Source organism: Drosophila busckii, chromosome 2R, assembly GCF_011750605.1.
Source record: "Drosophila busckii strain San Diego stock center, stock number 13000-0081.31 chromosome 2R, ASM1175060v1, whole genome shotgun sequence".
In the NCBI taxonomy this organism is placed as follows: domain Eukaryota; kingdom Metazoa; phylum Arthropoda; class Insecta; order Diptera; family Drosophilidae; genus Drosophila; species Drosophila busckii.
Window position 1 is genome coordinate 8,691,793 of NC_046605.1, and position 26,232 is coordinate 8,718,024.

At 37.8% G+C, this 26,232-nt stretch overlaps 1 protein-coding gene across 8 annotated transcripts; it reads right to left on the bottom strand.

Moving 5' to 3' along the window:
- Positions 1-779: 779 nt before the first annotated feature.
- LOC108596919 (high affinity cAMP-specific and IBMX-insensitive 3',5'-cyclic phosphodiesterase 8) lies at positions 780-24,450 on the bottom strand. 8 transcript variants are annotated; one of them, XM_017983133.2, is made up of 14 exons: positions 24,108-24,450; positions 15,041-15,663; positions 14,883-14,967; positions 7,588-7,697; positions 4,370-4,426; positions 4,090-4,295; positions 3,961-4,020; positions 3,850-3,904; positions 3,677-3,775; positions 3,370-3,480; positions 3,136-3,305; positions 2,855-3,065; positions 1,328-1,495; positions 788-1,263 (listed from the first exon to the last, which is right to left on the bottom strand). In XM_017983133.2, exons 2-14 carry the CDS (start codon positions 15,341-15,343, stop codon positions 1,027-1,029), a joined length of 1,872 nt encoding a protein of 623 aa, XP_017838622.1. In that variant the 5' UTR covers positions 15,344-15,663; positions 24,108-24,450; the 3' UTR covers positions 788-1,026. The 8 variants fall into 8 exon arrangements, with proteins under 8 accessions (XP_017838620.1, XP_017838619.1, XP_017838625.1 ...); XM_017983132.2 differs by lacking the exon at positions 24,108-24,450 and adding an exon at positions 21,191-21,230; XM_017983134.2 differs by lacking the exon at positions 24,108-24,450 and adding an exon at positions 20,807-20,885.
- Positions 24,451-26,232: the final 1,782 nt, after the last annotated feature.

The following is a 26,232-nucleotide window of genomic DNA, read 5'->3' on the forward strand; positions in this document are numbered from 1 at the left end:
TTTGCAATGCAATGTAAAAGAAAAAAGTTGTTCATACAAAAACATTTTTCAATATGATTGTTTATATAGGAGCTATATAATATAGTAGTCCGATCCAGCTAATTTTTACACAACATTTTACTAGAATTTAATAAAAAATTTGTGCCAAGTTTCAAGCCCCTACTCCTACTAGAAGTATTTTTGGCCGCTCTCCCCATACAACTGGACCCAGTGTGCAGCAGAACAATTAAATCAAATGAAATTCTTAAAAATTTCTATAAAAAGTATTTGCAGATGCTTTAAATTAAAGATTAAGCTACAGCTTGCAGCAATTTTAAAATAAAATGAAATATTTGTTGCTACTTAGCATAAAGCTTAACATTTTAAATATGCAGCTAATACTCGAAAATAAACAAGTGGACAAACTAAAGTCATAGTTCGATTTCGCTGTAGCACGTCGGCACGTGCACCCCGCTGTCTATATAGAAAATTGAAATGAAAATAATTGCTAAAATATTTATGCGATCGCTGTGAAATTTGCACAATCAGTCGAAAGCCTGACTTGGCAATTTTGTGATTTATTTCAGATTTTTAAATTTTTTTTTTACTGTCTTATATTGTTTTTTTTCAATTTGCGGGTGAGGGGGGAAGAAATTAAAAAAACACAATAATAAAAGCGTAGTGTTCTGCATATAGGAGCACATACATAGCAAATTTGGTTGCTCTAGCTCTTATAGTTGCTGAGAAACACGCACTTCATACAGAACGGACGGACGGACGGACAGACGGACATGGCTATATCGACTCAGTTTGTCTTGCTAATCAAGAATATATACTTTATGGGGTCTGACATGCCTCCTTCTGCCTGTTACATACAACTTCATAATACTCTTTTTCCATTTTGTACAAAAATGTCAAAGTGTATATCGACTTGAATCTATAAGCAAATGATAAAAAGATTTGCCAACGCATATTTGCTTGCAATTTGTTGCCTAGTGTAATTTACAACTAAACTTCAATCAGTTACTGTGCTTAACAATTTCCCAATTAGCTTACATGAGCATGCAGTTTAATATTATTGACATTAAAAAGTTTAGTACTAAATGAAAGCAACGCGCTGTAAATTTGAATGAACTCGATGCAGCAGCAGCTACACTTCCTTTTTTTTTTCGTTATTATACCAACCTTCATCTTGGCGGGCACAATGGTGGCGGTGCGCGTGGAGTTGCCGCTGCGTATAATAGAATCATTCGAGCTGCGACGCGACGAGTACACGCTGGGACCCTAAGCAGAGATAAAACATATCAAATGAATTGTGGGAACTCGAGTTGGCAGCTACTTTGCTTACCGTAAGTAGAGCGCCAATTAGATCGGTGGCAATGGGATCATCCGTGCGTATCTCTTTCATTTGCGGACTGTAGAGTCCTTCGCGCTTGAGAAACTCCAGCACTTTGTCTATGAGACGTGCCTCGTCTGCCGAACAATTATCCTGTACTTGTGATAGTAAATTAATTATCTAAAGTGCGTGAGCGCAGTTTATTTTTATGTTGTTGCATTGGTTTGTTGTATTTGTTGTTGTTTGTTTGTTGTTGTTGTTTTTTTTTAATATTTATTTATGTTTATTTTGTTTGTAACAAGCGACGCGCAGCGAACAAAACGAGCGAGCAGCAAACGAATGTGCGAGCGAACGGAACCAGTTTCATATATATATATATCATATATATATATATCGAATGATTATTGAACATACATATATATTAGTTGGTTCATTGTTCAAGTACACACAAAACATAAAAGTAAAAAAGAGAACATAACAAATAAGAGAAAAAAGAGCATATTAAAAAAACTATAGTTTTAGTTCAGTGCAATTAATTTGTTTTTGTTAACAAACAAACTGTTGTCGGTTTGTTAGTCAGTTTAGAAACTTTAGTTGGGGGATTAGTGGCGTTCAATTCAAAGGACAATTTTAGTAAGTTAGGAGCAGCTTCGGGGGTGTCTGTGTGTAGCTTTTTTTTTTTGGAGTTGTGCAAAGGGCGTGGGGCGAACTTGTTGAAAGTTAAATCGAACAAAATAGCTAGGGGGGGTAACTAAAGTAATTACATAGTCAAAAATAATTGTAACTAATTTTTAGCTTACTATGCGAGCTTTAGTTTAAAATTTTATAGAATATATGCCTGTCTAAATAGTTGAAATATAAATAAAAGTATAATTGGCTTTTGTAATAAGCGAAAATAAAGCTTTACTTTTGACTTTGCATCTATTGCTAGTAGCTTGAATATAAAATTAATAAACTAAATATGCATTAAAAATTGTAGATTAAGCTGCTATACAAATAATTTGGATTTAATAAAAGGCGTTGAAGCATTGTAAGCAACTTTTGTAAAATTAAATTGCTTAAGCTTTCTTGATTTTTATTGAATTTAAACTCCAGGGCTTTGCAATTTATAGACTGAACACATGAAATGCTTCAAATTTGCTATGCAAACTATTTTAAGCAAATACCTAAACTGCTTTTTATGCATTACTATGTATGTATGTGTGTGTGTGTGTTGGTTTGTTTGTATGTGTGTGAGAGATTTTCGGTGATTGCAAATATGTTTATTTTGGTAATTGCTGCTGCTGCTGCTGCTGCTAAAAGTGCTGAAGTGCCCACAAGGCAAAACATTAAGACAGACACCACACACCACACACCATAACCACACACACACACACACACACTGACATACACGCACCACAATTTAGCATTGGCATGAGCACAAGAAGAAACGTTCGTATGGATTAGGATCTGGGATCAAGTTTTGTATGTGGAGCGTTGGGGGTTAAGGGTCAATAGTTTTTAGTCAAAACCAATTGGGCGCACTAAGTGGAGTCATACTTTGGTTATGGGCGCCTCCAGCGGCAGCGATGTGAGCTTGGCCAGACTAGTGCGTCGCAATCCGTCCGAGGCAATGGAGCGCACATCGAAGCTGCAGCGACGCACCGAATGCAGGGAGCCTCTTGGCGCCTCCTTCGGCTGCGGCAGCGTTGCAATAAAGTCCATGCCACCGCCAGGTATATCAAAGTTGAATATAAGATGCGTGGGTGCGCTAGAGTATGTAGAAGAGAGAGAGCTGCAGTCTCTACAATACTGAATGGGTGGGTGGGTGGTTCACTCACCTGCCTATGCAGGCTACAGGCACCACACGCACATGCATGGGTATGCCCTCCTGGTTCTTGCGACGCACTGTGAGAATGCCATCGAACTCCTTAATGCCCTTGCCCTGCTCGCTGATGGTGGACAGATCCGAAACGAAGATGTCCGCCAGTGGCTTGCTAATGATTTCATCCTGTCATGGGAGTGGAAAGGAAAGCATAAATGCATTAAGCCTAGAGCGAGTGGGTGGCACTTACCAGTCGCATGTTGAGCAGGCGCTCGGTGGCACGATTCGCGTACTGAATGCGCAGCACGTCGTCTGTGATGAGCACCACCTCTTTGAGTCGATGCAGCGCTGTATAGAGTGCCTAAAGAGTGGGTGGGGGTGGGGGGGTGGAGCATAAGAGTTTAAGCTTGCTTGTGGTTATATTTACAATTTGATTAAAGCGCTTGCAACGTGCGCCATTTAATTGAATTATTGCGTTCGTGCGGCAGCTGCCACAAGGCTCTGCTCTCTCTCTCTGGAGAGCTGCGCATTAAGTTGATTGCATTTTGCGCTCTTACCTGTTGAGTGGACATGACATTGTTTGGCCTTATGATTGAGTGCAGTATCTGCTTAAGCTCGACGCTGCACATGGCCAGGTTGGTGGTCTCGGCAATGCACTAAAAGCGTAAGAACCCAAATTGTAGTCACTTTGATTGATTAAAAGGTGCGCGTAATTAAACTCGTAACTTACTCTATTAACGCCAGCGTCCAATAGAGCAATTAGCGCATCATCTTTCTCAAAGAAACTGCAAAAAGTCAATTAAGCTTAATGCGACACTCACACTAAGTTTGCAACACTTACCTCTTCTTACAAACTGCAATTATTGTCGTCAAATGATGTCCGTGTGTGGTGCGTATTGATCTGTGTGTGTGTGTGTTGAGTTGAGTGTTAAGTTGTGCTTACTTAGCGTATACGCAATGTGTAGCTTACCTTGCTATGTATTCGGCATCGAGACCTTTGGTGGAGCGCGCATCAACTATAATTAGATGATAGCACTGAGCGTTGGCGTATGACTTCTGTAGCGTGTCCAGCGCCTCATCCTTGGACTTAACCAGCGTCACATCGAGCTGATGCCGCTGGCAGGCCAAGGTGACCGCTTCGCAGATGCTGTCCGCTTTGTGAAACACCAAGAGCGCCTGTAATTGAGTATTGAGCATTAAAGCAGAGACTTAAAGCTGCTGCTGCTGCTGCTGGCACGTGCCAGGCTTACCTTCAGTTGAGGATTCGGTGGCAGCACGGTTGGATATTTCAAGTCCACGAGATTTCGCTGCAACAGAGAGTTAGAAAGAGAGAGATAGCAGTCAGCACGATTAAACCAACAGGTGAACAACAGCAGAGTCGAGAGTCGAGCGCAGGTGAAACAACGTGTAAAATTTAATAAAAATCTACAATGCTTTGGCTTTGCCAGCAGAATAAGAGGGCTTAACTTGGCTTCACTTCGTCGTATGCGTGACATGTATGTGTGTGTGTGTGTGCGTCACTCAAATGATGATAAATTAAAATAAAATTGCTTGCGCCTGATGGAAATTTCACTGGGGTGTATTTGTGACTTGCTCTGCAGATTTATTATGCTCTCGTCTGAATGCATACGATATGTGAAAATCTGGGAGCACACACACACTCACACCACTGCACACAATTTTTTAGCTGGCTTATATAGTCTGCTTATGTCGCGTCAATGCGGTAATGGAAAACAAGTTGACATCAAAAGGAAAACGAAAATTTGTTTTTTACACACAAACTATTTATAAACGTCTTTTTTGGCATAATAAATATTAATCGATGATTTAGAAAATCAATAAAAATAATATACATTCAAGCTGCCTTTGTATGTGCATAAGCGAAATATATTTTATAGCTTGGGAGCATTGCATGGAATTTGAAGTGGAAATATTTTATTATCATGCGATTAGACGGCTCATAAAGTAAGCAAAGCTTTTGATACTTTAAGTAAATCAAAAGATTAACTATAAATTGTGAAGCTAGCTGATTTTATAGTATTATACATATACAATAATATTGTTGTATCAACTCTTTTATTAAAGTTTTATGTGCAAAAGTATTTTACTTATTTAAAGAAATAGCAAAGCAGCTTGTCACTTATTGATACTTTAAGTAAATCAAAAGATTTACTATAAATTATGAAGCTAGCTGAATTTATAGTATTTTTTATATAATATTAGTGAATCAAGTCTTTTGTTAAATTATGGCTTTGGTAATAAAAATCATGAAAAGTATTTTACTTATTTGAAGAAATTATTTTCCAACGATAAGCTGCCTGTTGTCACTTATTTTATTTTAATTGAAAATATAGTTTCAGCTATAGACTTATTGAAAGCAATTCATGATTTATATTTATAAAGTTATTTCAGTTTACTTTCTCTATACTTTGAATTTGTATAAACGATAAACGAAAACAAAGCGCTTCATAATATTTTTGACATATAAAATAAAATATTAGTACAATTGAACGCCTATTTGAAATTACTAATTTATATTTGAAGCTTTAGCTAAACTGTCGCTTGTTCAAAATTATTCAAAGCTTTTAGTGTAACTAATTGAATTTGTTTTCGCATCCTACGTCGATTTAAATCAGCGGTTAATTGACAAACGCTCATTAGCGCTAATATGCACATAAATTTGCTTTACTTGTTGCGCAGTGTTCATTAAAATTAAAATTTATGTGACAATAATTATGTCAGCCATTTGTCAAGCACATGTGTGTGTGTGTGTGTGTTTTGTAATTCATCAACTTCAGTTAGCTTTGTATGCTAACGGTAAACAAAAGACAACTAGTTTAATGCCACTGATAATAGCAACAAATGTCAATTTGTAGTTTCAATAATAACATTAACAATAACAACAGTTATCAGTCCAGTCCAATACCTGAAACTGCTTGTAATCTTCACTATCACTCGAGCTAGCGGTGCCCACCCAAAGATGCAGTTTGGGCCCCTTGTGCAGTCGCCGCTCGTAGAGGCTGCGGCACTGCCGATCGAACTGAAAGGCCTTGGGGGGCCGCAGCACGACCGCATCGCAAGGCAGCTCCTCAATTGTGGGCGCCGACGTCAGCTGTTGCTTATCCTCGAGCGTGAGATTGTTTAGGCGCAGTGCCTGATTGTCCAGGCTGCGTATGGCCTCGACTATTTCCGGTTGCATATTACGTCCGATGCTGGCAGCAGCAGCAGCAGCAGCAGCTGTAGCAGCAGCAAAGGCCTTGCTGGCTGACCTTGCCTGGCGTGGCAATGGCGTCATAATATCCTCGCCCTCAGCAGCAACATTCGCCTCATACTCCTCCAGCTCGATTTGCTCGGGCGTTTTGCTAGCCACCACCTTGGCTGCTATTTCCGCTGTCAAATTTGAACGGATGCTGCCATTTGGCTCTAAATCCACAGAGCTTATCAGTTGCTCAGCGACGTCAGCAGCACAGAAGCTGCTGCTGCTGCTGCTGATTGTTGTTGCTGTCGTCGTCGACGCTTTGGCTGCTTGCCATTGCTGCAATTTTTTATTGTCATTATCAAGCAATTGATCAGTTTCCCTCATCACTTTAGCTTTTGTTGCCTCATACTGCTCAGTATCAGACTCAGCGTCCGATTCATTTGAATGAGTTTTTGTCGCTGCTGCTGCTGCTGCTGCTGTTGACGATTTACTGCGAAAAACACTCGCAATTTTTGGCAAACAATTGCGCATACTGCTAATTATACAATAACACTTGAGCACTTGAGCACACACACATAAAATTCTGCTTTAATTATGCATAAGAAAAATAAGATTAACTAAATTCGCTGACACAGACAAAGACTAAGCCATGTTGCTTAGCTTTTCGTTTATTGTTTTCTCTTTTAATTCTCAGCAATTAAAGTTACAAATTTGTTTGCGAAACAAAGCAAACGATTTCATGCGTGATCTGTCTATAAAGAAAATATAGTCTATATAGTAACGATACGCGAGTGCGGACTGTGTGCGACTGCGACGGCGACTGACTCAATTGGCTGGCGGTGTAGAGCTCACAAGCTCACGGACGATTGACGGCGGGTTTCGGGGGCTAATCTATTTCTTTACTTTTTGATTTCCCACCTTCAATGTTAATTGATTTGATTTCTCTGGCCGCGCCACATTGTTTATGTGACACTCACAGCGCGCAACGCTCTCAGCTCAACCTATATGTATATATAGTAGCTGTAACTGAGTGCATATATTAGCCACACTTATATATATACATATAGAGAGCGCTCTGATTAGATATCTTATCAAAGACGTAACATGTGCGCCTTCAAGCTAAATTGCCCAGCCAAAAATTGTGAAGCAGAGCAAGACCAACAATATAAGCCCAGGGGGCAGCTAAGCTAAAAATCAAATATGAAATGAAATCAAACAAAACTGAAGGGAGCGCGAGGGGGACAGCAATGGAAAATTTCTTGCACTCACCTGATAAACATCCATTGGCTCATCCTCGGGCGTTAGAGCCAGTGCCAGTGAAGATTTACGATGACCAGGACGACCGCCACCTGAAGAGCTAGTGCCAGAGGTGCCAGTGCCTGTGAAGAAGAGAAACCACCACAAAAAAATTGCGTATAAGTAATGTAAATATTTAAATGCGCTGCAAAGCATGCTACAGTTTTTTCGCTGCGTGTTGAAATGACAAATGCGCTGCATACTTTCAAGCTACTATACACACACACGCACACGCACACACAGCAGTAAAGCGCTTCAACAGGTCAGACTGTCTATAGAGTAGGAAGGGAGGTGTGGGGTGCTCTTACCCTTAACCACAAGCAGCTCAGACTCGGAGGCCGGACGCGTTAATGAAGCTTTGCTTGCGTTTGTTGTTGTTGTTGTTGTTGCTGCTGCTATTGCCTCCAGTTGTCTGCTGGCTCTGCTAAGTATAAGCGCTGCCCCGCCCACTGGCGACGCAGCCGCCTCGCAATTGCACTCAACACTCTCTACACTTTCTTCATTCATTGCAGCTGGCAGCTTAGCCCGCTGCTGGCTAGATATGATCATTGTTTTAATATTATGCTTAATATATTTATAAAGCGCTGCGGCTTACAAAGTTTTTGCTTATTTTGCGCGCTGTTGTTGCTTTTAACTACAAATATTCCAGCATAATTAACGCTTTTGATTATTTTCGTGGCACTATGTTAATTTGTTGTCATTTATACACGCATGTGTATGCGTGTGTGTGTGTTTGTATTTTTATAGCTATTGGAGCGCGCTGTTTATCTGCGTGAACTATGTATATAGACATATATATGCTGACATTGATTTCAGACAATTAGTGCGTAATGATAACCTGCTCCACATGCATAACAATATGCTATAATATATATATAGATATAGCTTTAGTTATAAATATAAGCGCTAAGCTTTAAGTGCGCTTTGAAGTTTTAAAAAGCAGCTTTATCTAGGAATAATTAATGGCCTAAAATATAAATTGGCAAAAGCAAAGCTCGCTACAATTCTTAGAAATTTAATTACAGTTTTGATAAAGTTATTAAATTGCATATACGTATTTTTTTAGACTGCTGTTAATTATTTTTTTGCGCTTGCATATTACTGAGTATAGAAAATTAACACAGCGCAACAAAACCACAAAAAAAAAAAACATAAACAAGCAAAGTTTTGTAGCTGCGAGTGCTGCTACACTTATTCATATCATTTTTATGTATATACATTATATGGAGCAGTGAAAATATTTGCGTATATTCAAATATATGTTGTGTCTGTGTGTGGTGTGTGTGTGTGTGTATCTTATCGTCGTTAGCTGCGAGCGAGTGAGCGAGCGAGCGAACGAGCGACCGCTTGGCCTCAGTTGGCTGCTTTGGCTAGCGGTACGCGTTGTAATCTAAACGAAAATCGATAAATTGTTTAGATAAAAGCCGCAAGCAGCAGCAGCCGCCCGCTGACGCCAGCAACAGGCCCAGGCTGTGCTGCGCAAGCGAGACAGCAATAGACTTTGGCTTTATGCTTTATTTTAGGCTGAAATACTTGGAAGTACTCAGGCGGCTGTGTTTTAATTTGCGCTCAAACATTTGGCAGCCAACTATTTGGGGCACACACACAGACAGGCAAACAAAGACAGTTAAGCATTTTAAGATTTAAAGTCTCTAGGAGCTGCGCATGTTAAAGTGGCAGTGAAATGGAAATGGAAAATTCGTATGGCAAATACTTACAGCACTTGTTCACATTAAAGCTCATATTACCACACACACACACACGCACACGCACACTTAAACGCTCATTAGTGCGTGCATCTGTATCATGTATGTGTGTCTGTTTGTCTCTGTGTGTGTGTGCTCGTCAAGGTGCGCTTGATTTTGATCGATTAGCACTTGGGCTTATTTACGTAGCTTGCAACATGGCGGCTGTGGCAACTACATACAAAAATTTAACTGCTTTGCAAACAGGACACACACACGCACACAAGCGCGCAAAACTTTGCTCTTTTTATTTTTGAAATTTGTTTGAATTTGTTGCTTGCTGCAAAAGTTAAATTAAAAAATGCTTAGCAACATCAAGAGCAAGAGCAAGAGCGAGAGCGAGAGCGAGCGCGAGCGCGCGTTAACTTTAAATGGAAATGGAAAATGTACTAGAGTCAAGTTGTGGCGCGCAAACGTCCGCACTAATCCGTTATGAAAAACTGTTTGCCAGATGATAATTCTCGCACGGATTCTGAAACCACAAGCGACCAGACACAAGTGCGCTACAGCTCAAACAGTCGGTCGCTCGATTGGTAGGTCGGTAACTGTAACTGTAACTGGCCATAAACTGTTGCACGTAATGCGCGCAGTTACTACAGCTAAAATATTGCCAATTTGTAAGCCCAAACATTGACTGTCTATAATTTTAAAATTCAATTGCAACTGCTAAATTATTCAAATGCCTTTGCTGTCTTTATTTTTATTAACAATAACAACTAAAAATGCAGCCAAGGAGCTTTACACGTAGTACGCTTATTAAAACGTGATATTATTAGACTTGGAGCGGATGTTACAAATTAACATGCAAAGTATTTCTAGTGTCCCGCCTCTCAAGGGTACACAGCACTAATAAACTTGCAACAATTTCCGCCTAAAAATTAGCACAAGCTAAAAGCAGCTGACGAAATTCTAAACAGCTGCTAAAGAATTTTTGACAAGTGTTAATAGAATTTCCTCAGCTACTATAATGGCGACTGCAGGGCATATTTGAAATGTCATTGGCCGATCATGGGCTTACATATATATATATTTTTTTTGCGCCTTGAATGTTGTCATGGCAACCAATTAATTTTTGATAAGATAATATCAGCCAAGTTTGCTCATAGTATTCAGATGTTTAGGCAACGCACACATAAAAGTCACAGATACTGCACACAAGTACAGTGAACACTCGCAGTCATACAATATTCTATACGCTTTGTTATGAGCAACTTATTTGCTGCCAATAACTCAATATTTATACAAGCAGCTCAATATTCTCATTGATAAAAAATACAGCGAATTAATTATATTAAAAAATATATAGCGACCATAGCGATTTGTTTGGGAGTGTTGCAGAATTTTAAATCAATTTAAAAACAGCTTCGAATTTTCTCTTTTGAATACAAGGACTACATTTTAAACATTTCTTTATAGCAACGTTGCAACTCCTTATCGCCTTAACTTAATATTTAATTAAACTTCTATAAGTGCTGCGTCTATTAAGATTTTGTTTGATAGACTTAATACTAGAGTCTAATATTTATTTATTTTTAATTGTAGCCTAGAATTTTATTCTATGGTACAATTAGTATAGCCAGAGCAACAAAGGTCTTGTTGTTGATTTTTTTTGTTATTCTAATTTCTTATTTAGAGTCTAATATATGTTGCATCGCTGCTAATGATTTAATAATTTAATGCATGCTAAAGTAACAAAACAAATGACAGAACTTCTGCACAGAAATCTGTATATACTTTAGTTAAGTTAAGTAATTAACTGAAAGCGTAGCAAGCAGCTAAGAATTTATTGTTTGGCATATTTAGTCTTAAGTCTATTAAATCAATGTATAAAAATTTATTGCTTGCAATATTTTGATTCAAAGCTTGTGCTTATTTTAAATTCAGTGACTGTTGCTTATACAGATTGGCTACTGTACTCCATAGTATATATAGTTAGCTATGTATATATAAACAAATAATCAAGTAGACTGAAAGAAAAAGCCACAAGGCGTGCACAATCTACATCTAGAGCTGAGCGCTTCTAGTGGGTACTACCAAGTTGTAGTAGCTACCACATTGCTAATCATAGAGAGAGAGCGAGTACGCTCTCAGTGGAGAGACTGAGAGCAGCGCTTTGCTGTTGACCTGTTTATGGGCACGCAGCCGAAAAGCGACTGGAGCGCGACTTTATCTAGCGCCGATCGAGAATCATCAACATCATTGTTGATAGCGGGCGGGCAGGCATGGACAGAGACCAGTCGCCATATTGACAAGCAAGCATATTGTATTTTACTTTATTATTATTCATTTTTTTTTTTTTGCGAAACGAAAATTATTGCGCTTTCTGCGACGTCGAAATTTAATCTAATCTCGCGTACGCGCGCAATATTTGTGAAAAGCTTCACGTGGCTGGCTAAGCGGAGCGGAGTGGGGGGGTACTCACATATGTGTGTGCATGTGTGTGTGTCTAATGAGCATATAAGCTTAAACTTAATGCCAGAAGTTAAGTGAGATTTGCGCCAAGTGCTTGAATAATGCAATCAATTTAAATTCAATTTCCATTTCAATTGCAGCAGCAACAAATGTTTTGTAATTAAAAATTAAAGTAAGGCGCACAGTTGGCGATAAGCGTGCCGCGTTGCCACTGCCACGGGCTGGCTACTTGACACCTGCCACAAAATCTAGCGCGGGATTAGGCGCACATAATGTATCGATAGCTAACTGTTGTGTCTGTGTATTTGTGTCTGTGTTGCTGTCTGTGTTTTGTTTTGTTTTCATTTTCACATCTTGTTAGTTTACGCGCTTTTGTGTATTTTGCTTTGATTGATGTTTTTGGCGCCAGCTGCGTGGGCGTTCAGCTCAACACTTTTTTTTTTATAATTATTGCTGATCAGTGCAACACTCTGGCAACGCCAAACAAACACACGCACACACACACACACACATACAAGCTATGCTGCTTTAAATATTTAATACATTTGAGTCGCGTGTAGCACCAAAACCAGTCAAGTCATGTGAATCTTTTTTATCTGCGCTTAAATTGTTAAAAACAAAAAAAAAAAAAACAACGAGCATGTTGTTGGCTTATGCAGTTGTGGAATTCAAGAATGAAATACGTCTACATGTCTATCTAGATACATACAAGCAGTTGTGAGATACAAGACTCTAGAACGCAGCGCTAAATGAATTTTATTTTTTTTTAAGCTCACAGTTTGCACTAAATGTTGTTGCTGTTGTTGTTGGTGTTGTTGATATTGCTGGCACACTTAGTTGTGAAGTTTGTTTTGATTTTTAACACATTTGGCTTATGGTGGTGCTTGTGTGTGATTTTATTTGATTTTTTTTTTTTGTATTTTTTTGGCTTGCGCTGTATTTTTCCACATGAGCTGCAGCTACAAAAGTCGCTTGAAATGCGTTCGATTTTGGTTTGTGCCACTCAACTGGTTGGCCCTGATCAAATGCCTGGTTGCAATCACTTGCCAAATTTGTAGCAGCAACACAATGCAGCAGCAACTGCAACACACCCGCGAATTGCAAATAAATTTGATTTTTTAGCACAAACGCCTTTAACACAATTTGCATAACGCACGACTTCAAGTTGAATATACATATATACACATATGTCGTTAAAAGTGTTTTGTATATTTTATTATGCTGTGAACAGCTGATACACACACACACACAGAGACACACAGCTGCACTGTTGTGTTGTTATATATATTTTATTATTTGTTTGTTTGTTTGTTTGCATTTATTTGTTAAGTCGTCCCGTTACGCAAGCGAATTTTTAACAACCGACACGGCGCAGCAATTCAAAGCAACTGACTCCCCATAAATGGCAAGCAGCTGTTGCCAGTGAGCGCTCAGCTTTGTAGACAGGCCTGCGGGGGCGGCGCACAGAGAGACAGAGCGTGAGAGAGAGCGCGACTTCAGCAAGAGAGCGCGCACACGAATGAGCGCACACAACTGATAAACGCCGATCAAGCTGGCGATCAAGTTTCAATTCTCTCGCTTTCGCTCTCTCAGTTCGTTGCGCTCTTTGTAACGTAACAAGCTGCGCCGCAGACAGCTGCAGCTGCTACTGTGCGCGCTGTCTCCCTCGCACTGCCTGCCCACCCGCACTCAAGCTGTTAATTAAATTCGATAATCACGCAAAGTATAACAAAAAAATCAGTAAAACAAAAACTACATTTAAGTAGCTCTGGCAAAACAGCTGCACTCATTTAACCAAAGACCAAACCGCTAGCGCCGGCCCGACTTGTCAGCAGCTCATATTACTATATTGACTGACTGACTAACTGACGGACTGACCAGCACGCTCAATTGCAGTCGCGTCGCAGCCCAAATGCTCTCTCGCAATTGAGTTTGCTGACGTACTTGGCACTTGTATAAAAACGAAAGTGCCTAAAATTAACGCACTTATTAAGCAGCATATAATTCCATATGATTCAGCTTTTGTCACACGACACTTTCTATGGCGACTTATGGGCAACTTCCGGCAGTTTACGTGCAAAGAGAATTCAAAAAAGATAAACATTGCGGTTTACGTTCTTTTGTTTTGTTTGCTACATTCGCTAACAACATTTTGGAATCAATTAAAGGCTTGTTGTAACTCTTAGTACAACAGTTGCTTACAATAAATGACAGCAAAGGTAGCCAAATGTTTTTATATAAATAAATTATCTACTCTTTCTACAACAACAGTGTCAACAACTTATTTTTCTACAACAATTCGCTCTACAATAAATTTCTCTTCATCAAATATTTTTACAACAATTTTGTTGACAATGAATGAAATGTATTCAATATAAACAAATATTAAGCTATAATGCATAAGTGGATTATAAATGCTGCTAATTAGTTTTACTTTACAATTTGCTACGCTTGCTAAAAACTTCCTTCCTTTTCAACAAATGTTTATACAACAATTCGCTCTACAATATAATTTTCTAAAATATTTTTATTACAGCAATATCTAAGCAAATGTTAAATTATAATAAATCTTTAATTAAATGCATATGATTTGAACATTATTACTACTAATCCAGGGTTCCCCAATCCTTGCAACTAATGTTGGGTCTGCTTAACACTCCCAATCCATAAGCTTATTAGATTTATAAACAAAAACTTAATTTTTAAATACTTTTAAATTTAATTTTAAATATTTTTTGTAATAATTTTTCTTTTATCGTCAACCTTTCAATAAATAAATAAAAAAAAAAAAAAAAAAGAAATTAAAAAAAAAATTGAGCTTATCAAATTTAAAAAATAGCAGACTGCTCTTTAGTTTTGTTCAAGTTGTCTTTACAAAAAATGCTTAAAAAATGAATAAATAAAATTATGAAATGCTTAGCAATCTTCTGTGTCAAACTCTTAATCACACACGCTTGTTTAATTTGTTAAGCTTTAGCATCAGATAATGCAAAAAGTACCCACAGCAGTTCGCACATAAAATATAAATAGCGGGCTTAGTGCTCTGCATTTCCCGCATTTGTTTTCAATTCATCACTCAGAGCATAAATATAAATGAGTTAAGTTACTTACTGCCGGTGGCACGTCGAACGACGCTGTGTGTAAAGTTGCCCAGAGCGGCGACGGTGACAATGGAATCCTTTTTGCCCGTGCTGAGCTGCAGGCGAATTGGGGGGATTGGGTTGAGTGTGAATGATCAATTGACCCGATTGGTTAGATAGCTAACTTACCTTCTCGTAGTCGGCATCGTTTTTGGACTGCTGGGGATTGAGCAGCACCTGGTTGCACATTAGATTGTCGCCGCAGTTGGCGCTGCCCTGGCTGCCGTCGCCATTTTGTGGTGGCAGCGTGACGGCGCCGCAGCTGCAGCGACGCATGCGGCTGCGTCGCAATTTGATGCAGAACAGCAAGCTGCCGTCCTTCTCATTGACATCCAGCGGGGGCAGGGGGCCGCCGCCAGCGCCGCTGCCCGCAGCCGACGCAGCAGTTGCCTGTTCTCTCGAATTGTGCAACGAGCTTGGTGAACAGCCCATGTCGATGTTGTTGATGTTAAAGTTGCTGTTGGTGTTGCTGGTGTTGCTTGTGGTCCTTCAGCTACAGCTCCTGTTGCTATGCTAATTTGCGCTTGGTTACGGCTTTTGGGTTTTGGTTGCGGTCGCTGTTTGATTTGGCTCTTGAATTGCAAGTTGCTGCTTAAGCAGTTGCTGTTGCTCTTGTTGTTGTTCTTACTACGGCTTTTAGTTGTTGTTGCTGTGCTTGTTGCGCGTAACATAATTGAAACATTTTTGGCAGCGGCATTCTTCAAGCTTCAACTGATTGCCTGCTTCACAGTTTACATCTCAAGTAGCCAAAGCTGCAAAGCAATAAAAAGCGCAAATGAATAATTGAATTTAAATTTTCGTAGCACACACACATCATAAAACTAAAATTGTTGACCTCCATTTAATTTTTTTTTTGCTGTCGTCTGCATTGAATGCGGGTCAATAACTAATCTCTCGCCAAATCAGCTGTGTACGAAGCTTGGAGTTTAGACCCTAAAACCAGTTAACTGAATGTCTCTCGCTCTCTCGAGCTCTCTGTAAAAATCTAAGCTAGGTTAACCACTTAGGCAATGAGCAATTATATTTAACTGCACGATCATCATAAATCACGGCTTGTTCACTAAATCAATTTATCAATAGCTAAACGTTACAGCGTTTCATTTATATTTATATAGTAAAAAATTGTGCTGCCAGTCAAAATATTTTTTAATTTAATATACTAAAACTAAAAACTGCAGCTTTAAATAATTTTTGTTTAATATTGTACAGCGTAAGTTTATTAGTTTTTAAGCCAAAAATCATTTGCCAAACTTGCTTGCCAATTTTTATAAATATTTTTTAATATTAACTTTAATTTCTTGCAGTCTAGTGTTACTTAATTTTGTAAATTATTTTAAAACTTTGCCACTTAATTTGCGTATTTATAAACTTTTGTAGCTCATTCCATTTAATGTATAGCAATTGATTTTTGTCGCCTGTCATGATCATTTTATATAGAAATATCATATAGCAAATAGAGTTTTATTTGCAGTTATGACTGGGACATTGTTACAAGATTAATGAGAAAATTGCTTTGGTTCTGCATGACAAGCGCTTGAAAATATTACAAAAGCAGCAGCGAGCAGCTGTTGAAAGCGATTGAGCGATCGGTTTGTTTTGTTTTGTGTTTTGGTTGCGACGTTTTGAATTTTTCATTATTCACACAACGCAAAGTTTTATCTAAGCGGTTAGCTCGACAAGAAGAATGGCAATAAATTGAACGAAAGTTCTATTTGTTTTATCGCATCATTCTATCAATATATCATTCAGGTGTAGCATAAATCACATGTCTGGGTAAACGAATGCGCAAAATGAGAATTGAGATGACGAAACTGGAGTAAGTTTTACGATGCGTTGTTAATAAAATAAAAAAAAAACAGTAGATGGTGCAGTTATGATTATGTTTATGAGCGGGTTGAGCTGTGGGTGTGGGTGTGGCAACGCCTCGCCACTGATAAGTATGGCAGTAGCGTTATCTCATGGACACTCAGTCAGTCAGTCAGTCACAAAAGACAATTAAAAAATGGCTATAATAAATTCATAAAAAGCCCAATATTGGCAATGATTATTGTATTCCATTGAAGTCAAGGCAGCCGAAGTGTGCGCATACAAAATGAACAGCAGTTGGGCAAACGTGAGCAGGCAGCATAAGCAAATATAACGTATACGCCAAGCAGGCGCTGCTGCTGCTGATGACGTTGTCGCGTTGCCGCTATCGCTCTCAGGCGACATAAATAGAAATACCAAACAGTTTTTAAATATTTAGATAAAACTCAGCTAGTCAAATCAACTGATAGTCACAACACAACACAAAATGCGTTCCAGGCCATGTCCGACCCATTTCAACAAAAAGCGCACACACAAAGTTGCTTTCTATGTTCTCTGTGTGTGCGTGTGTGTGTGTGTGTGTGCATCCTGCTTGGCCAGCAGATTGATTGACTTGCCAAAAGGCATACACAAGGACCTGCCGCATTTAGTGCCACTTGTTGTAGCCACAACAGCAGCAACAGCAGCAACAGCAGCAGCAACAGCAGCAGCAGCAGTAACAGCAACTGTCAGCTGTTGTTGCTTTGTTGTGGGCAAAAACAAAGGCGTCACAACAAGGCAGCACACACACACACACACTCTCTCTCTTTCTCTCTCTCTAACCACACTATATGTCTGTCTGTCTGTCTGTCTGTCAGGCTGCATACAAAGGCCAGTCAATTTCAAACATAACCACAAGCAGACATCAACATGCAAGCAAAACAGTAAGCATTCAATAAAAGCAACTAATAACATCAAAAAGTTGATTAGCTATGTAGCATAAGTTACCTCAACAGCAGCTAAAGAATTCTAAATTTAAAGCTGATTTAAGCTTTGTAATCAAAAATGTTTTTATTACGAATTTGCTTTGCGCGGCTGCTGATCTAGCTGCTTAGCCTTATTTTGAATTAATATCCAATGGATTATGCGCAGCCGCATGTTAATGTTTAAAGTAGAGCAATATGAAATTTACAGCTCATATGCTCAACTTACTTAGATCCTGCCAGGTATATACCTGAACCTGCTCGAGTACTTTGTGCTTGTTTCTTGTTCACTTAACTATTAATAACTAACTCTAATTCGCAGCTGACTGCGCTTTTTATTTATTTATTTTATTTATTTATATTTATTTTATGTCAACTATAAACAATCGACAATAAAAGAAAATGTTTAAAATATTTTTAAAAAGTATTAAAAATTATCCGTTTGCTCTTAAATGCGATAAGCTTCTAGATTGGTTTTGGGAGTGTTAAATCGTCTGATTAACACTTTTATTTTATAAATTATTTTTGCTTTTGAAGCACATTTAATTTGAAATGCATTTTTGTCTTTCTTTTCTTTTAGAATCGACTGCATATAGTCAACATTAAATAAATAAGCAACTGTTGTTTTAGTCGTTTGATACTTGAATTGATTAATCCGTCTTTAAGTGGAATTCTTTCAGCGATTGCTTTTTATATTTTCTGGCTCGCTTAAGTCGATTCGATATTTCGATAGCTTGACTGCTTACAGTTTATTTAATATTAATACTTATGCGTTCTGCATTGTTATATATTATATAGCATAGAATTTTTTAAACAATAAATTTGCTGTTACAGTTGCTGCTTAACTTATGTATATCTTTGCTTATATAGAAAGTTTACTGTATGTGTCTGTAGCTGAGTTTAAACAAAACTTATTTTTAGCTGCTTGACTATTAAGAGCAAAAATTAATGATATTTGCGCACACACACACATACATATATAAATTGCTAGTGTACAAGGCCATGCGCCTGTTAGTATGCAACAGCATCAAATTCTATTAGCGTAGCTGCAGTGGTTTGTCTGCTCTTTTTTTTCGGCTGTTGCAGCCACACACACACACAATTTGCCAGTCATGCTGTCAAGGCAGATGATTAGTATGCAGGTGCTTAGTTGGTATTTTGTATAATAGCATCATCAGCGTCATGTGTGTGTGTCTCACTCTCTTTGTGCGTGTGTGTGTGTGCCACAATATAAATTAAAATCTATTGAGCGTCGCATGTTTGGTGCGTCGTCATAGGCAGTCATAGCCATGTTAAGCAGTGCGTGCGGCTCGGGGAGGGTTGAGCGGGGTGTAGGCCATAAATCCAACACCTTATTTGTATGACTGAGCTATCGAAATGCCAAATCTAATAGTTTACACTTTTATTTCTGTGTATTTCTTGTTGATATTGCAGCTGCTGCTGCAATTTCAATTGTTTAAACAAATACACAGCTACAGCTGTTGAATTTAACTTTAAAAATAACACGCTAATTAAATTGCATTGCCTAAGCTAAATTTTAATGCATATTTAAATAAATCCGCAGCTCAAGTTTAAATCGCTGCCTATTTTTAATTTTTTTCTGCGCCCGCTTGCTGAACTGCAATAAATTTTCAAAAGTGAATCATATTATGTTTATTTGACGCCTTGGCTAGCAATAAAAAATATAAATTTTCTGACTAAACAACAGCGTCAAATTTGATGCTTAGCATAAACAAATGCCAAAGATTTAATATGCTGCGGGGCCGAGTTATTTATATACACTACTTAAAGCTAGAGAGGCGGCATTAATTAATAAACCAATGCTGTGGAATTTATTTTAAACTTATAATCAAAATTATATATACAAACATAAAATGATTGCGCATTTATTTTCGGTTTTATGTTTTTATGACGCTATTTATCAATTTATTACTAATTGCTCAGTTATTTGCTGTGTGTTTGCTTTGATATAATTTAATTAAAAATTTGCTACATCAAATGCTGACTGAAGCAGCGTGACTGTCTGAAAATGAAGTTAATCCAAACAAGGCAGCAACACAAATTAAATAAATATTTATATAGTTGCTACAATTTTCACTGCGCCACAATTTGCATATCAAATTATGTGTAAAGTTGATTATTGATAAATCGAGAAAAGCAAACAAAATAAATAAAACCGAACGTCAGTCAAATTAATTTGTGTAGACGGACATTAATTTAGTTGCTAGCATAAGTCAAGCAATTAGTCAGCCTATGTGTGTGTGTGTGTGTGTGTAAAAGAGTGTGCGACCTTCGGTGTGAGTGCGTGGGGCAGCAGCAACTGAAAATTCGGTGCGTCAGAGCTAAATTGTCAGCTAGATTTTTGAGTCTGCCCTTGGGTGCAGAGAGAGAGATCGAGAGCGAGAGCGACGGCCCTTGTCGATGATGAATGTCCATTCATATTGTTGGACATGCTTATGCATGTACAAATAAAATGTAGCGAATGTTGTATGCAATTTGCATTTGAAATGCCGAAACTAAACTGAAAGATAAAGACGCAAAGTGTTGTCCATTACGAGCTACAAGTTGACAATACGTATACGCAAATAAAATACGTATACGTATGTGTATGTGTAATAAATCTCGTTGCATAGCCTTTTGCCTAAAAGTTGAAGGCGTCACACACAGGCAAATCGAACAAACAGCTAAATGCATATGTGCTGTGTATGTGTGTGTGTGTGTGTGTGTGTGTGTAGCTAAATAGGCAATGGGCGGTCTGTTTAACATGCACACTGCGCTGAGGCGCTTACAACTTGCATAACTGTAGTTACAAAATCGTGTACAATGTATCTATATTTTTTATAATTTATAATAAATTTGCATGCGTGCTCACGCTTGACTTGGATTTATTATTTATTTTGTTGTTTTAACTTTTGTATTAATTAGTTAAGTTTTTTTTTTCGCCAACAATTTATTTATATTTTAGCTTGTGCATAAAATGTAACGCAAAATGAAACGCAAATTGCAAAAGTTTTATTGAGGCTTGTTTATAAGTACGACGAAAAGCGAAGCGAAGCGATTTATTTTTGCATTGTTTATGACGAATATGGACTCGATGGGCTATATAGCTATAGACTGCTGTACATACATATTGTGTCTATTGGCCCGCCCGCCTATCGCTGAGACAACTTTAAGCGCTTTTTTATGTCTTCAGATCTAGCAGCAAAATTATTTTGTGCGCGACGCCAGTTGCATGAAAATTGTGCCTAAAAAATTTTATATACAAATATACAAATTTTATAGTTTAAAAATTTTTAATGTATTTCTTTTTTTTTTACATATAAGTTCTGTGCTTTATTATTATTATTTTTTTATTTTTTTGAATTTTTTCGAAGGGCATTTTATGTGTGACAATGACTTGGCGGCATTAAACTCAAGGCGACATGGAAAATAAAGTAAAATAAAATATATGCTTGTGTGTATATATGTATATATAACTAAATTAAAGTATATACATTATCTGTTGACGTACCAAAAATTAATTGTTGTTGTGCTTGTTCTTATTGTTGTTGCTGTTGTTGTTGCTTTTTGGCGCTGGCTGGTATTTAATTTGTTTCTTTTTGTTATATATTATGTGTTTTTATTTTAATATTTATATCAGACTCTAGATATAAATTAAACAAATACACACACACACGCACATTAGAGACACAGATTTATGCACATATGTATGCATATATATATATGTATCTATAAGATACTCGAATACTTCTTTCGCGCAATATCGTCACAACAATCGCTCGTCTCGCTCGCTCTCTCGCTCACTCGCTCTCTCTCTCTCTTCATAAATTAGAATTTATTTTAATACGCGGAGGTCACGTTCGAAGCACAGCCTGCGTTTGTTGTTGTTGTTATTGTTGCTGTTGCTGCTTTTGTTGTTGTTGACGCAAAATATATTGAAAGCTGCATAACTAAATTAAATGCATTAAGCATAATACAAGCAACATCAACAACAACAATAGCTACTGCTACTAATGCAAACACGCAAGAAGCAGCAGCAGCAGCAGCAGCAGTAAAACTGGCGCTGTGACGTCACAAAGTGCGCGCAGCGATAACACAACGACCGACTTGTGTATCTCTGAGATACAATTGGGCTCACATTATGGTTGCCTAATTTACAAGCACACACACACACATGAGACACACACACGCACATACACGCACTCCATTCAGCTCGCCTAGTTTTACTTAATTTTCAACGTTTTTTTTTTTTGTATTTTGTTTCTTCTTTCTTTGCTTTGCTGAAATTACTTTTTGTTCTTTGCGCTGCGGCAGCGGCTACCGGTGAGTTGTGACTGCGACTGCGACTGTGACTGCGATTTGGAGATCTCGATTCACAGCCACAGCGACTAGAGAAATAGCAACAACTGCGACGAGCGCGACGACGACGGACGGCGGCGGCAGCGGCGGCAACGGCGACGACGATTGCCTGTCAAAGCAAAACGTCAAACTGATTTCGCTCTGAGCTGCAAAGCGCTGCGATACGATACGAATATACAAAACAATACGAATTACACTAAAAAGCAAAAGAAACAATCTCTGGGATACTAAAACTGCGAAGGCGAGGCGAACGCACTAGCCGCGACACACAAAAGAGCGCCAGAGAGCCAGTGAGCGAGCGAGTGCGAGAGCGCCGCATATTATATTTGTATCTGAACTTGGCAACGGCTATCGCCGCCAACACTGCTGACTGACTGCAATAACAACAACAACAACGACAACTACAACGACAACGACAGCCAAAGTAAGCCGCAACAATAAGATCAAGAACCAGCATACATACCAAGCAAAGAGTCTTGCGACACACACACTCTGACCAAAGAGCGGCAGCAAGCGCCAACTCGTTCTCTGGCAACTTGTTTGAGCGCGAGCGGCGCGCCGCTCTCTTCAACTCTTTCGTTGCTCTGCATTAATTGTTACAATAAACGTGTTGCATACTTTTGTGCTGCAGTCAGTAAATGCAAAATATTTAAAGTTCGTAGCGAAGCGATCTTAGATCTTGGCAAAGGCACACACAAATAAATATTTTAATTGATTAAAAGGAGACTTTGTAGCCAACAAGTTGATAATTGGATAGACTGCACGCTAATCTCTATATACACCCATGAGTCTAGCGATCTTAATACTTCTTGAGCTAAATGTGAACCTTAAATTAACGGAGTAAGGTGGAATTTGTAGCCAAAATATTGCTAATGATTTTCGTATGCTAGTCAGTCAAGCTTTGAGTTTACATTAGACAATTTTTGTAAGCAAATAATTTAAAAAATGCATTCTACATATAACTAAGCAACTAAGCATAAATATTTATAACTTTACAATGGTTTTTTCCTCAAATTGTTGCATGCTTCAGCTATATAAAATTAAAGCCTAGCTTTGAATAATCGCGGCTATCCAATTTTAAGCTGTAACCTTTCAATATAGAAACTATTGGCAACCATGGATTAAAATCTATAGCTTAAATGTATTATTTGTATTTTGGCCATTAATGTATATTTGCATAAAATATTTACAAAAATTCAAAACAGACAAAGAAATGTTTAATGAGCAGCAAGGATTGCTTAAGAGTAATACAAATTCACTATTTGAATAGAGAAATATTCTTGTTTCTTATTCAAATTGTACGCAATACACTTCAGAATTGTTATTTATTTATTTAATTATATTCTTAGTATTACTTTATACCATATTTAAGAAGCTTTTGAAATGCTCTATTGTTATGTTTTCTATTTCGTTTATCAAAGCTTTGCTTGTGTTATAACTGCATGTAAATAAAGATTATTAATATAGATCTTAGTTTTGATATTGCAGCAATAGTTTAAGAACTAACATAATAAAGATAATTTCGCTTGACTTTTGCCTTAATTTAAATGGATATTTATCTGACTTTTGCACTTGAGCTGCAACTTAAATATTCAAAGCAACTCACGACTTATTAAGGCAAATCAATTGACTTTCGCTTCGACTTGAAGTTACATTTTTTTTTTTGATGAGCACACATTTTAATTAAGATAACATCTTGCAGTTCTTTGACCAGCGTCTAAAAGTGAATTTTGCTAATGGAAATTTGATTTGGCTGAAACTTTTTTCTTTTTTTTTTGCAAGCAGCAGAAACTTAGCGGAAAATTGCAATTTTTTTCGTGCATGTTTTTTGCTTTGCTTTGGTGCTGAGAGTGGATGAGCGTGTTATCAGCAGCAGAGCAGCAGCAGCTACTACTAGTTCAAGTATTAATTAGTTAGTCGCTTGGTTGGTTAGTCTTACAGCTGCATGCAAAGCGCACACACAGACAGACAGACACATGAAATTGTAAATGGCTTATGAAAATGAATTGAATTTGAAAATTTTTGTGGCATGCAATGCTGTAAAATATGTTTATAATTACGAGTATTACCTGTGGTGAGCAGCATGCAAGCCTCGCTGAAATTACACAGAATATGTGCAAATGCAATTTTCGCTGCTAATTAAATGTGGCACACACATAGACACATGAGCAGCTGCAGAGCTTGCGGCGGCTGCGGCGTTTTGGATAAATCACAATTTTTTTCTGTGCTGAGTGTTTTTTTTTGCTGCTGCTGCTTTGCTGATTAATGAAAAGGAAATCGAAATCAATGCGTGTTCATTAATGTTTAGTGCGAATTAGCAAGCGAGCTGCTGTTGAATACTGATACGTATGCTGATTAAATTACAGTTATTACATAGTCCGTAGCGTATCGAAGCACATTTATATTATTTTTTATACATTTACTTGTTTTTTTTTTTGCTTTTGCTGTTGCTTTTGTTTGTGTGTGCGCTACTGTTTCTGTATCTGTATCTATATATCTACGGCGGACGTGTGTCGTTTGCTGTGTTAAGCTCTCACGCGCGCAACGCGTTCCCGTGTGCGTGTTGTGTCTCTAACAATTCTGTCCAAACTGAACTAAAACTCTCAAGTGTGCAAAAAGTCCAACATAAGTGAAGTAGCAGCCAGTCAGCCGAGCGAGCGCCGCAGTTTATGTTTTGAGCACAGCTGAAGCTGTAGCTGTAGCTGAGCAAATGTTGGTATTGATGAGTACGAATACACACACACGGACACACACACAGACAGCGACACAGTTAAAGTAACAACAACAGGCAAACAATTCGGCTTGTTGCATATGCCTGCAAGCTTGCGCCCATGTTGAGATACAAAAATAAAAGCTTTGGCAAGCTCTGCGGTGCGCTTTAGGGGTGGATTTTTAGCGCGCTGTCTCGCTCTCGCACTCTCTCTCTCTCTCTCTCTGTGTGTTCAGGTAGCGCCAGTTCGGCACATAAAAGTGCAAGTTTGAAAGTGAGTTTGTTATGCGCGCTTTACATAGCCGTGTCTATGTATTTATATATGCATGTCTGTCTGTGTGTGTGTGTGTAGCAGCTGCGCTTTGTAGCAGCACCCAAAATGTAGACTACACTTTGTCAAGGTTTTGTTAGCTGTCAACATGTCTGTTGCGCTGATTTTTGACAAGTGCAACAAGTTGCCGCGCACTTAAATATTCAAGTCCAACATTTGTTATGTAGACGCAGCTAAATTTACGCAAAATGCTGCAAAGCGTAGCATTTTTATATTTTACACGACCTTTTATTTATTTAAAATTAGTATTGTTTTTATTTTAGTTTATTTAGTCAAAGCAAGCGCCAATGTTGCCAACGTAACGTGTTGCTAAAGCTTTAACAGCATGCTGCTAACAAAACGTGTTGCTAAGGCTGCAACAGCATGTTGCCAGCAGCATATGTTGCTAACTTAACAGCAACATGCTGATAAGCTATTGAAAACTGTTGCGTTTATTCAAACTAACTAAAAATAACAAACAATTTAGCAATTTTAGTCTGTTTTATATAAAAATTACTTTGAGAATATGTTGCTAGCCAAGTTTATTTCGAAAGTTGCACTTTGTTAAGCCAATGCCTTGTACATATTAATTTAATTTTATTATGCCACCCTAACAACAACTGTTATATTTATCTAATGCATTTGTGCTTCATTCTTAGTCAAGCTTTAGTACTGTAAGATAACTCAAATAAATCGGTCACGTACATAAATTGGAAAAGCCCGTGTTGTCAATTTCAACGCCCAACCTCTAAATAATCTCATGCTTGGCTAAAAAACGCTACTGATCCTACACACTTAATGCTTTAAAATTGTTATATTTATTTATACAATTTTTTTAATGATATTAATACTTATATACAATGAATACTGCATTTATTTTTATTAACTTTAAATTTTCGATATACAAAAATAAAGGAAAATGCTGCCAACAAAAAATGTTGCTTCATTTTTCTAGCCAAGATTAATTTGAAGGTTGCATTTAATTCAGCTAAACAAAGCATTCCCGCTTCAAAATTTATATTTTTATTTATACAATTTTATGATATGTATGTTATCATATTTATTATTTTTAAAATACTGATATACAAAAGTAAATGAAAATGCTGCCAACCAAATATGTTGCTTCAATAAAATGTTGCTAAGCCATATACTGAGCCCATGGACAACTGTTGCG

Excerpts from the sequence above, each read along its gene's own strand:
- LOC108596919 (XM_017983130.2), bottom strand. The coding sequence starts at position 6,849 with ATGCGCAATTGTTTGCCAAAAATTGCGAGTGTTTTTCGCAGTAAATCG. Across the intron at positions 3,481-3,676 it reads ATGTCATGTCCACTCAACAG|GCACTCTATACAGCGCTGCA; the intron begins GTAAGAGCGCAA and ends CCCACTCTTTAG. Across the intron at positions 1,264-1,327 it reads TAATTGGCGCTCTACTTACG|GGTCCCAGCGTGTACTCGTC; the intron begins GTAAGCAAAGTA and ends ATCTCTGCTTAG.